We start from the raw sequence: 14,005 nt of genomic DNA on the forward strand, positions 1-14,005 counted from the left end.
CCTTGTCCTGTTGAAAAGGAGCTTTTGTTGACGTCTCTTGACCTTCAGTCCATTTTAACTTCTCTTTTCACCATTTTGTCCTTTTACTTTCCTTAACCATGCTTTCCTAGATGCAGCCTTTTTATTGTTTTAGACTAAATTCTCTCAATCAGTAACACAGACTCCAAGACACCAACACTCTATCTGAAATGATAACCATCTTCTAATGTTAGCACTTATTTTATTGGAGTTCCCACTAATATTATCTTTGTTAGTCTGCATAGAGGTTAAAGACTTTTACAATATTTATAGAAAATAATTTGACTTGTGTATCCTGTAAGATCATTGTATGCTATTTCATTTCACAGAAAATAAATTCTTAGGTTTGTGAGTTATATAACATTTTACATTCTTTTTTAACTTTAGAAAGATCAAGGATCTTGTATCAGAATAGACAAGGTAGTAGTGGATAGTATATTTTAAGAGACAGAGGGCTTTTGAGGCAACTACCTTAGTATCTGTCAGCTATGAGGAGGGTACATTCATATAAGGCAGAATATAGTGACTCCTCTGATAATGCATTCCTTGGAGATATTAAAATGTAGAGTAATTTAATGTAGTGGTTAGAGATAATCTCTTTGTGTAACAAAAAAAAAACTGATGGGGTGTTATTTAATACTGGTCAGTAGGTCAATTGGAAGAATGGCAGCAGACACTGGTAAAAAATGGTGACAGAATTAAATAAGACCCAATTCTATTTTTGACAAATGTATTTTATAATGAGATAATTCATAAAGATAAAGAAATATGTGAATAAGAACCATGAAGTAGGTAGGTGCTGTATACTGTAGGAGTACTAGACAGATTGGACTACTCTTTGATTGATGTAGTATGCCATGTTTTAATAATTGTAACCCTCTGTGCAAATATTATATACCATTTTAACATATTTAGTACATACATGTAAAATTTTTTTATATGACTACCCAGGAGAAAAACTAATACTTACTCCATCTTTTTAGGATTCGTTGAAAGTTCATGATTTTTATTTCATGTTATTCTTAAAACACACTTGAATTATAACTATTGATTCACAACTAGGAAATGACTTGTGATTGTAGAGACTCATGGTTTAAGACAGACTATGGGAAGTGCCTCAGTCCCTATGTATATTTACATGAAATTATTTAATGAATAAATTTACATAAAAATGTACACATATTAGTTTTTATCTACTCTTAAACTATAAAACATCATTCCTTGGATATTTTATTGAATCAGCCTATCACAATCATAATTAACATACATATTAATAAATACATAGTGCAGAAATATATCTAAAATTATGTAAATAAATGGATACATTAAGATATGAAAATACTAATGTTAGCATCTTCTACTTTGAAAGATCCTAGATATTAACCTGCAAGTACATGTCCACTATTTTTCAAGTAACATTTTATGTGTGTGTATATGTGTATTTCTGTGAATCTGTGAGAGAGAAAATAAATAAATTCAATTCAACACTATAGTTTGTAATTACGTGGCCTTTGATACTTTGCTACAATTTGCAAAAATATAGTGTTAGCCTTTCTAATGATGCAGAATTTGAAAGTCAATTTAAAATATGATTATATAAGTCATGGGAAAAAAGAACAGAAAGATTCTGTTCCTAGAAAAGTTAATTTTAAGAGCTAGATTATTTATTATGAACTCAATAGTTTTCATTATAACATAGCTTTTTCCTTGTTTTAACTTTATATGTAAAAGAAATACACACTTCTGAATAGAAGAATTATATATAATTTATTATATTTCTGGGTTTCAGAACATTTCTTGGATTTTTTAAAATAAATGCTTGGTAAACAATTAAAGATATATATGGGTGAAGAAATGAAAAATGCACTTGTTCAGTTACATCAATATTTTGAGAGACAGGAGCCCCATTGATACAGAACACTCATGATAGGATAAGCTATATACTTGACATTCCAATGGGCAAACACAATACCAGAAGTTAACTGAGAGAATATATTTTGAACTTATTGGCTACCAAAAAATAACTTTAACATGCCATCGACATTAATAACAGTTTTCAGTTGTCTGCTACTGACCAGTTTATCCAAAACTGATAAATAAGCCTGCCCATCCATTGTAATGAAGGACATTCTGGAGCTAGTTTGGGTTATGCTCCAGATACTTTCACAATTCCTGATTTTTAAAATAATGAATGTCTAAGTAAATGCCAGAACAATTTAATGTCACTTGACATTTCTGAAAGAAGATAATTAAAAGTCTCCATATAAGACTTACGTTATAGACATAAGAATTACATTATTGACATCTAATATTGACTCAAGGAGCTACTTGTATGAAGTAGAAATAATTCTAACAAAAATTGTATTTTAAATTATCACCAATTTGAACTGTTCAGAAGCCTCTGTTTTTCTTTTCTTTTGCCAACTTATTCTATTTTTAATGACTGATTTCTCCAGGAAATAGCATTGTCTTCATTTTGATCCAGTACAAAGGAGAAAAGTTCCATTTCTTAAACTTAGTCTCCTTTGAAAGCCAGTGCATGATATACATTAGTGGGCCCTGTCATATTAAGTGTTAATATCCAGCCTGATGTTTTCTTGGCACTACATGGCTGTGATTTTAATTGGGCCTCATGGGTTGTCTCTCTTTCATAATCAGACTGTTTTACAAACTGAAGTGTCTCTTGGAAGGGTGGTGTGCGCCCTTTCAGCCTGGAAGTTAGGAAAAAAAAAAAACACCATTCAAAAAGATTAAAATTCTGCTTGAAGGCTATATTAACATAGCACACAGACCTACTCAAATCATACAGCATTTCCATTAATGAGCACATGAATCTTTGGTATTGTTTATAATATATTCATCAGGGATTGTGACTTCTGTATATACTGATAAAGAATTCCATTTACAAATAAATCACGGTTGGAACTTGAGCAACAAGTAACAGTACTGCACTCACCTCTAGGACTGTTAGCAATGTTTTGAGGAACGACTGCTAGTGCTTTAAAGTTTGTTTTTAACCTTTTTTTTTTAAAGCTTTCTATTGTCACTCTTTTTTACACAAAAGACTTTGTTACAATAATGTGTGATGCATCTCTGAAAGCCTACATAATAGTGAAGCTGCATCTTAATGGAATATTCACTGTTATTACTGTCATTACTAGGCATTTTCAAAGTCACCCTGGGAGGTAAATATAATTTCATTCAATGCTTATTCCAGGCTGGGAACTGTCTGAACTTGTGTTGCTGATAAACTTCAGTAGCAGAAATGCCATTCAAAAGAATGAGAAAATGTTTTATCCTTCCAGATATTGTCTTAGTAAATATGAACAAGATGAAAAAGTGACACCATCAGCGTATTTGTCACAAGAACCAAGAACGGCAATGATATAAAGCTTAGTGTGGTTGATTCTGCAACTGAGGGGTTAGAGCACCATTCTTGTTTTTTTTTAATGATAAATTGTATGCAGCTTATAAATGGTTGAAGATTTCAATATGAAGAAGTTTGCACATAGTACAATGTAATCATTATTGCAGAAGAGCAGTGCTTACCTGTGATATCATTTTGGTCAAGGCTTTCAGGATTGCTCATAATGTGATTTTCTTCTCATGTGCATTAAATTTTGATTTGGTAAGAAGATAACTTGTGGAGAATTTTCTCCTAAGGAAAAGACAAGCTAGAGACAAAGTAGTTGTAAAAACTGGTTTATTTTTTTTAAAAAATAAATACAAAAATATAAATATAAAACATTAGCAGATAGAATTTGATGAAATGAAATTGCACAAATGCTTGTATACCAGGCTGCATATCACACCTACTAACACCACATGTACATTTTTAACTGAATGTACAGAACAGGATATATCTTAAATGTATTCTTCGTCTTTTCAAAGCTTCATTTGCATGGGCAAGACGTGTATCTAGGAGAAGCGGCTTGTTCGTGAGGTTGCTTAAGGGAGCACTATCCTGTTCAGGTTTTTTTTTTTTTTTAATTTACTAAGATGGACAACATTGAATTTCCATAGCTTTGGCTCTTGGAAGTGATTAAATAAAATTTCGTATATACTTCATGAGACATCCTACAGGAAAGAATTAATATAATTAATGAACAAATTAAGAAATAAGTGGGAAACTTGTGCTGAGTGGCAGGAAACAAATTCTCCTGAATATCAAATATTGTGAAGTGGAGACAATGTCCGTTAAGTTACTTTCTCTCGTTGAACATAACTCAGGTGGCAGACTAAGCGTCTTTGTCGCTCTCACCACCACCATACATTTCTGCTAGTTTATTAAACCGAGGTCCCCATTCTCGGAGGTAATCGTAGTTTTGGTCTCCTTCAGTGGTACCTGATTCTAATGAGCTCAGAGATTCAGCAATGGAGTCGTTTCCTTCATAGGCATAGGTAGCCAGGGAGTCGTAAGGAGGTGCGGTGGGGTCCAGGTCATGCTCTTTGAGCCGCTCGTTAATGAAATCCCGAACATCCGTGTTATCCGGGGCTGTAGGAGTCCTCCGTGGTATAAATAAGGTTTCAGGAATTATATCTCGGCGGAGCTTTTTCTCCTCGATAGCTGCAGGGTTCCTCAGGGTACCAATATCAAAGGCCTGCGTGTCTTCCTCTCCGCCACCTTCGTCGTTATAGCTCACAATGTTGTCTCTGATGTCTTCTTTGGATAAAATCAGAGGCTCTTTCTTCCGTTGCCTTTTCAGGGCTGCAAAGAGGACAACTATGACTTGAACAAAGACAAGAAGATGTGTTAGAACTTCATTCGCAAACTGCCAACCCAGGTCACAAGTGCTTCACAGGCGGGAAAACTTATATCTTGCATGAGAGCCCAAATTTGAGATAAATTTTGTATTTTTATTCAGATGCTAAAGAAGGGTTTAGCTGGGTTGACCAGTGTGGTGCTTTTGACATTTTGGAAACAATGTAGATTATCTCTTAACTAGAAATCACTACTCTTTAGTTCTTTTTCTAAGAACTATTTACAGTAAGTTCCTGACAGTAATAAAAATATTAATCTTTTGCAGCTTACATAAAGGGAATATATTCCAGTGTCTCTGTGGTTGAACAAGTCTAAAGCCCTAGGTTCAATCCCCAGCAGCAAAATTAACCAAATTGAATTCAGCTTTAAACTAAAAGCCTATTAAAAGCTCACACTTTCTACCACATCCTTACTTAATAATCAAAAGTGATGTTCACCACAAATGTTAGACTAATATTTTCAGCTCCATGGCTTTGATGATGGATTTACACAGCTCTCTACTTTCTTTACTGAAAGGCCTTCACGATTGGGGAAAAGGTGACTCAGTTGTTTAAAAACAGAAAAAAATGTACTTATATTTCCTTGGAAATATATACATGCTTTGTAAGAGAACGCCACACAACATTGTTAGATCAAATGAGTTCAGAACAGAAAGTAAATTCACAGCTCATTGAATTAACTCCAAAACAAAAGTGTGATCTTTAGAGAAACTCATTTCAAACACGGAAAGATATGCGAGGAGAGACACACATAACAAAAACTAACACTGGCACACCTGTAGGAGAAAGTTAATGAAAATGCCACTTATGGTGGTGAGGTTTTCTATTTACTCCCCTTAACCATTTTGTTATTTATCACTTATGATACTTGGAGAGACAGATGTGAATTCATTGGAATGGAAAAGTGGAAGGAAAAACCTTAGTTTCACAAACATCAATGTTTAGAAAATGTGTTTAATGTGTTTAATGTAAGAAGGAATCAAGGTTACACAAAATGTACTTTGTTTTCTGTTAATTTGTATTCATGTATATTAAATGCTGTGATTGTGTTTATGTTTGTAATTCAGGCTTTTGAGCTTCCTTAGCTTATGTATGCTCACATATACGTGTGTGATGAAAAAATTTTCAACCTGTAAAAAATATTGTTAGAAAAATCAATTTTCTCAGTAAAATTTCCAATACAAAAGATAATGGAAACTCTATGACTAGGTCCTTACCCAAGCTCATTTCTCTGCTTCCTGAAATACAGCTGTAGTGTCTCTTAATTATGGCCAACAGGGTAGAATTCAACAGAGAGTAATATGCTATTTTCACTTCAAGAATAGTTAGAACACACAACTCTCTGTAGAAACACTCTTGAGCACAAACAAACAAACAATAACTCTCTTCTTCCTCCCTGACTGTGAGGGTTAGAGGTATCCTAACTCTGACTCATTCTGCACCTCTATTAGATGTCACTTTCAAACATGGCTGCTTCCTTCTATAAACTAACGTTACCTTCATTGTTTGGGATTAAGGTTGTGTATTCCAGCCAGATCAAATTTTAGTTCAGAATGTGTCTGCATTCCAATCAGATCAGATAGACACAGAGGGCCTTTGGATGTGATCACTTGCCAGAACAGCCATGTTGCTAAATTAAAATAGCAAACCAAAAAACAAACAAACAAACCAAAAAACCCAAAACAAAACAAAAAACAAGAAAAAAAAAAACTCAACCCAAACCAAACCAAAACAAAACAAAGCAAAACAAAAAGCTATTAAATCATTATGAGACAAAAACTTAAAAATTTCTATTTTTTTGTATGTGTGTTGGCTCTAAATGGGCAGGGTCTTGCTCTTAAGTGATTTGTATCCCGAGGGAGACTGTTGGATAAAATATAATATTAGCTTTCCTTTGTCAGTATTTATAAAGCTCAGGAGTTAGTTATGGGAATGTGTGTTAACATTATTTCTTTTACTTCATTAATATACTGTCAGGAAAGATACATTTTAGTGTATATTTTCACTTAATTCCCACAGATAGAGTCCTGCTACTTCTATTACCATAAGTGGAGAAGGAGATCTGACTTTTACACAAACTCTGGTACCCCATATTGGACCATGTCCCTTGGATGGGGAGGCCTGGTGGCACTCAGAGGAAGGATAATAGGTCACCAAGTAGAGACTCGACACCCTATGAGCATATACAGGGGGAGGAAGTCCCCCTCAATCACAGACATAGGGGAAGGGAGTAGGAGGGAGAAGCGGGAGGGAGGGAGGAATGGGAGGATACAAGGGATGGGCTAACAATTGAGATGTAATATGAATAAATTAATAAAAACTAAAAAAAAGACTACTTCATGCAGCATATATTGTGACAAGATAAGATGTTTCTATGCTAGTAATATTTCCCATGTGCATGAATCTTTAAACTTTCACATTAGTTGAGGGGTGGTGTGTTTTGGTGGTAAGACTTCCCATACAGCAACAGACTGAAGTAGTCGTCTTTGAAAACCATCCCCCATTTTTCAACGCTTACCCAGCAGAATTATGATGCAGAGGAGAATGGCTATCAAAGCGCCGGTGCTGAGGCCAGCAGGGAGGAGCAGGGCTTCCGCACTGCAGGACTGCATGTTGCCTTGGCTGTCGCAGGCACACACACGGATGGTCAGGGTGCCAGTGCTGCTCTGAATTGGGTAGTCATTATCAGATATCACCACCGGCAGCAGGTAGGTGCTTATCTCGTGACGGTTGAAGCCATTTTTTCTGGTTAAAATTCTGGCAGTGTTATCTAAAATAAATTAGAGAGCATGGCAGATAATTGGGAGCAGTCAGTTTGTTTCAGTGTTAACTGTGGTTTTACACTTTATACAAACTAATATGCTTTCCCATTAGACATGAATGGTGAATGGAAATCAAACTCAGCAAGGTGTACTATATAATACAAAGAATCTAGAACTATGTATTGTTATTTATTTATTTATTTATTTTGTGAAATGATGTGTTGTGTAACACTGTCTGGACTCTGCTAAGATCAGTTACCTTCCTCAAGCTCCCATATACAGTATTTACAGAAATTCAGCTCCATGCTCAGATTCCACTGATGCTTAGATTTCAAGTGACTATTCCATAATGATAGATATAAAAAATTCACTTATGAAGTCTGAACAGATGATAAATATTCAAGAAGTTTTAAAAATAAGTTTTTATCAAGGAAATAATCACTTAATTTGTTTAAATTTACACATATCTAAGTATGTACTTTCACATGACAAAAATGCTTTAATCCAGTAATTATAAAGAAAATATTATTCAGTGCAGTTAAAGCACATAAATCGTGTTATCAAAATCCACAGGATTCTACTATATAATCAAAGGTTGGCAAATAGTGACTATTTCTGAACACTGCCTACATCTGTTAAAACAAATGTATATACAACTTTCCCTAATCAAACCAGTAACACAGTTCTCCTTAGTATGGGTTATGGGTGAAGGTGGAGGTCATTTTTTCTAGTCTCAATCAAACAACCTTTAAAAACCACTGAGTATGTTAGTATCTTGTTCTATTATAAGATGAATTTAATCTTGATTCTCAAAGGGCTATCTATAAGGCCAATATAGAAACAGGAGTCATGATTTGTTAAGTCTAATAATTAGGATAAAAGAAGAAAGTTACAGTTGCTTACTTGTTCAGTACTCGAATAAAAAACAAGTGCTTTCAACATTATTAGTGAGATGGTAACTACGTTAGGAAAGAAGATCTTTGAAATATTAGAAAGCAATGAGAAAATTTGAAAACATACCTCTGAAGCATTAATATCTCAGGTAAAAATCTGCATACATATGGGTACTTTTTTGTACCTTATCTAGGTGCCTTTTAACTTTTTGAATCTTTTGAATATTCATTTGTAACAACTTTGTGATATTTAAGAACAAATTAAATTTTTATTTTAAATTAATTCATGTAGGTTTTGTACATTATTCTGCCTGAATGTGAGGGAGAAAGCCAGAAGAAAGCACCAGGCATCATTATAGATGGTTATGAGCCACCATGTAGATGCTGGGAATTGAACTCAGGGACTTTGGAAGAACAGCAAATATCTTAATCTCTGAGCCATCTCTCCAGCTCCTAAATTTTTATTTTAGAATAGCTCTTATGCTTTTAATTTTTATGAAACAATTAATATATTTAAATGATGGTATCTAATATTTGACATACCAAATTAATATAAAAATGATTGGTATTTTATATCTAAAATATCTAAGATGAACATGTGGATAAACATGAGGAAATATTCCCCAAAAATTGTATCCTTTAGTTGATATCTGTATTATTACAACTCTTTTGAACCTTGACACAATAACAAAAAACAGTAACACATGTAAAATGTAGCTCACATATTCCACCAAAATAGATGGACAGCTACTCAATGAGATCTTCAGGTTGATATTTGTATAAGTTTATTGTGGCTTTGAGTAATTTATACAGAATTAAGAACTCTTTCTAACACAACAAAATGATAATCTAAGTAAAACATTAACAAAGGGAAAACTTAAGTTGTTTCTCCAGGGTCTTTGAAAGGCTATGCCATGACAGCATCAATACTAACCTACATTGGTTTTTAATATCTAGTCCTCTGGTTTACAGGGGAAAAAATCAGAATTAAATACACTCAGAGACAGGTATTGTCAGTTCAGTACTAAGGATTCAGTTGAGATACCTGTAATCTCAAAGTTATGTTTAGGTTGCAGGGCTCAGCAAATTGAAATTATACTTGATGTTGTTCATCTGAAATTTAGAAACAGTTCAGCATTGTGTATATTAACTGCCAAGCCTATGTTACTCCTTTCTAATCCAATTACTTCATATGTCTGGAGTGAGAGAAAACATGGGCATTTCAAGTCTTAAGGCTTAGTGAAAAAACATGTCTCAAATGGATAATTTCTCTTCAACTCCCTTATGTCAACACTCTACTAGATGAAATCTCTTGGTGAGGAGATAGCAAGATGTAAAATGATCCAATAGCTTAAGCTGTTTTACAGTGCCAGAAAACCATCTTGAGGAGATATAGCCAATTGGCTTTGTTAATACTTCTCAAACATTGTGAGGGATATGCTGTATATTTGCCAATGTGGTTATAAGATTTATTTGAAATACATCTGCAGCTGCAGTAAGGCAAATATGTCTTCTGCCAATGGAAGATTAGGTCATTATTTGCCACGAGCTATATTGAATATAGATGAGGGCTAATAACACACATACCCACATATCCATGTGTGTGTGGGAGGTGTATATAATGTACAGTTGCCCAGTTATCATGGCATATTTATCCACATTATAAAAATCACAGCCATTTTCACAATGCTTATCCAAAATGCTTTCTGCTTTTATGAGAACAAAAAAGAAATAATTTCAGATATATAAATTTGTATTTCACAAAGAACTATAACATGCTCGTCACTGCAACAAGGAATATTCAAATTCTTTCCCAGAGTTCTGTAGCTGTTCTTCCGACCTCAATCTTTTTTGCCTAACTGTCTCCAGTAAATCTGATACTATTATTTACCATCAAAGTTTGTACAATAGATGCACAAAATCTTTCTGCCTAGATCCACTCATGTCTTATTATACTTATAGTAATAACTAATTATTTGCAGCCTTTCTAATTGCTTCAATATTTCACCTTTCCCTGAACACTTATAGTTTTTATATTATATTTGTTATTTCCAAATTGATAAAATAAATAACTTCAAACAAGATATTATTGTAATGCATTATTAAATATGGATATGAACAGATTTTTTTTTTTGTTTTTCGATATGGGGTTTCTATGTGTATCCTTAGCTGTCCTGGACTCACTTTGTAGGCCAGGCTGGCCTTGAACTCACAGAGATCCACCTGCCTCTACCTCTGCCACCACGTCCAGCTGATATGATTTTTAAGCTTACATCAGTGAGTTGATATATAGCATAAAAATGAATTGATATGTTGTAATAATTGATACGGAGAAATTCTCACTTTTTTATATTACAGATTTAAAGAGTTCTAAATATGACCTTCATTTTCTTTTTAAAAATCTGGGCAGGAGTATTTTCTTTTTTAATGTTTTTTTTATTTTTGTTACTGTACATATGTATTATTACACATATATACAATAAATCACATACAACAAGGGGTATGAAACAATCAGGAATTATATGTATGTTACATTTATAGTGTTTTGGCTATTTGTATTTGGCAACCTTGAAGACAACATCTTTTTTATCTTGCTGAGTCTAAAATTCTGAATGTAAATAATATCTCTCATATCTCTACCTTCATTATCTTGTACTGTGAAGTTAGGATTGACAGCAGCCAAACTGAAGAAAAACTTCTGTCCACCTAAGGGGTCATCTTTGTCAACTGCACTTATGGTCTGTATTAGCTGCAAGAGGAAGAAGGAAAAAAAACCATTACAGTCATCACATGTTTACAAGTAGATAAGGGATCATTTATACCATTGTGAAAGCATACATACAAGTAACACGATATAGTCAGGACAGGTTAAATTTAAGAATACACACACACACACACACACACACACACACGTGCCCACACGTACATATATATTTTAAAATGAACAAATAGATTATTTAAAAAAGAAACTCTCTGTTTCTGAAGTTGAAAACATAATACACTATAATGGACATTTCCTGTTACCTTCATTACATGTTTTCATTACACGTGTGACAATAGATCAGGCACAGGCATGTAAATACTCCAGATAGATGTTCTCTTGATTCTTTTCCTTTTAAAAGTATTATGTTTTAAGTAATTAATTTTAGGAAACATTAAAGGCTACATTTATTAATGCTTGGATAATCATTCAAACTTACTCTTAGTTAAAAATATACTTTAAATCATTAGTTCATCATCATGTACATATTTGGTTAAAATATATTTCCTGAGTTTCTGTTGATTTAACAAGGATTTTTGAGCTTAAAAGATTATGTAAAATAATTAGGACCATGAACAAATTATTATCACATTATATTAAATTACTTTTCTTTCAAAACATGCTATAGTAGTAGTAACAGTAAAAATAGCCTACTTATTATAATTCAAATTATTTCAAAGCAATTCAAGAAACTTAATTAAACCACACAAAGCAATATACTATTTTCCAGAAATGATGAACAAGAATAATCATTTAAATGTTGAAATTATTTTAAAACAGTATTAAATCATGGTTGGCTAAATATTTGTTATAATAATAATAAAAAGAAATTATAATAGAATGAAATATACAGATACGTGAATACATTCAAAGCAAAAATGTACAAATAATGGTATTAGGAAGGCACTCTTTAAAAGTTGTTAATTTATCTGTTTCTTTTTGCCTAATCTTATTTTTTCAATCATGCTTTGAAAATTCTTTATAAATTGTGTGATTCATTAGGGTACTGAAGAAGAAATAAATGCCAAAAATGAAATAACAGAACAAAAAGACCAGTAGAAACTCTCAGTCACTAAGATTAATATTAATACATTGAGATGCTAACAAATATTTAGGAGCAATATAAAAGAAGAACTAATGATCCTTTAAAGAAAAATTCCAAGGTTTCAAAATAACATTTGTAACTGTGATTCCAAATTACAATTCTAGTCTATTGTTATACATCAAAATAATGTCTTCTTGAGGATCAATTTACACTTTTTTAAATATGTGTATAGGAAGTTCCTAAACTTACCTGACATCTGCTAATGAAATATGTATATTGATTAAAGACTGTAGCACCAAAGAATTAATGATTAGTGATTAATTGAATCTTTTTTTTTTTTTTTTTAAACTCAGTGATACAGAAAAAACAGTATGCTGGTACTGAACGGATGATCAATGAAATGGCACATGACTGAGTCTAAGACGTGCTCGTGACCAAAATAAAACTAAGATTTCCTTTGGGTCACCAAGAACTCACTGTTCTATTTTAAATTAATGCTATGAAAAGAAAGAAGCAAACAAAATCCAGTGTGCTCTTGTACATTTCTTCCAAGTATGTGAAGGAAATTTTATGGTTAATTCCTTAGCAGTAACAAAACTGATTGGTATCTTCACATTCTATAGCAGCTTCAAGGCCATTTTAATGACTCTAATACAAGGAAGCATTGGTAGAGCGTTGCATAGATTCTTAGATGCACAGAGAAAACAAGGAAGTTATAGATTTGAAATATTAAAATTTTTAATGAGAACATTAGCATTTCTGTTCAAACACACCATTCCTCTTTGTTAGAGATGGAACTGAACACCGTTCTTTGGGAAACATTAATTGGATATTTTGGGTCTGATAAACCTTGGCTGCCACTTGACTTGATTTGTAATATCAGTTGATAACTTGATTTGATTCCATCCTTAGATATTGAAGAATAAATATAAGCATCAACCACCCTGGGAGTGCCTTCAAAAATATTATTTGAGCTTTCAATGTAAGTTTATTCTTTTGGTCATGAAAATATAATCATCAGCTGAAGGAGTGGACATGAACGAGGGACATGAATGCAGAAGGAGCCAGCTTCACCTTCCCATTTCAATCCTTGTTGTTTTTTTTTTTAAAGATGGGAGTAATGATTTTAATAGATAGCCCAACTTAAGCAAATAAGAAGCCAGTTAACTTCATACCAGTTGCAAGCTACATCCTTTCTAAGTGAAGTGATCCTTCCTTAAAGTAAGGAACTGACAAGACCGAGGGAAAAGGATGCAAAGAAAAATGTGGTGGTGCAGTTTTATTTCCAGCTTATGCATTTGTCCACACGTCAAATGAGTGGGATTGTCCCTCATGCTATGGATCTAAGTCTTCCCTACAGAACACTCTCTAGGGCGACTTTTTGAATTAAAGTACTCTATAAATAAGTCGAGCACACACAGAAAACCTAACACTCAATTTTCCTAGGAGTTGGGGAGACCTAGCTAGCAAATGGAATTCACCCAGGTCTTTGAGTGGAAGTTCAGTGTATCAGTACTTTGTCTTTGCTTATTTAAAAGTCATAATCTCCAATACTGAGTCCACTCCCCTCCCAATTCCTTCATGGTTTTGCTTTTTTTTATAAATAATATGCAACCCAGTCTGTCCTTTAGCAAACTATGTAGGAAGGAAAACCTTGATGTCTCTTTCTCAGTCTCCCAACTACTGAGAATACTGACACATAACAACTATCAATTTCACATGTAAAAGCTTTGTTTAAACAAAAACATTTCTTACGGATATGTGC

The 14,005-nt window shown here is 33.3% G+C and overlaps 1 protein-coding gene across 2 annotated transcripts in view; it reads right to left on the reverse strand.

The window, feature by feature from the left end:
* Nucleotides 1–3,704: 3,704 nt before the first annotated feature.
* The window catches only part of LOC311597241 (cadherin-10), a 191,299-nt gene continuing 180,998 nt past the window's right edge, over nt 3,705–14,005 (reverse strand). For both annotated transcript variants that reach the window (XM_084781445.1, XM_084781446.1), the window contains exons 10-12: nt 11,075–11,183; nt 7,298–7,549; nt 3,705–4,747 (exon numbers count right to left, since the gene is read on the reverse strand). In XM_084781445.1, coding sequence (XP_084637571.1) covers nt 4,257–4,747; nt 7,298–7,549; nt 11,075–11,183 — 852 coding nt within the window. In that variant the 3' untranslated portion in view covers nt 3,705–4,256. The remainder of the gene's footprint in view (nt 4,748–7,297; nt 7,550–11,074; nt 11,184–14,005) is intronic.

Source organism: Acomys minous, assembly GCF_964271855.1.
Source record: "Acomys minous genome assembly, chromosome: 5".
NCBI classification, from domain to species: domain Eukaryota; kingdom Metazoa; phylum Chordata; class Mammalia; order Rodentia; family Muridae; genus Acomys; species Acomys minous.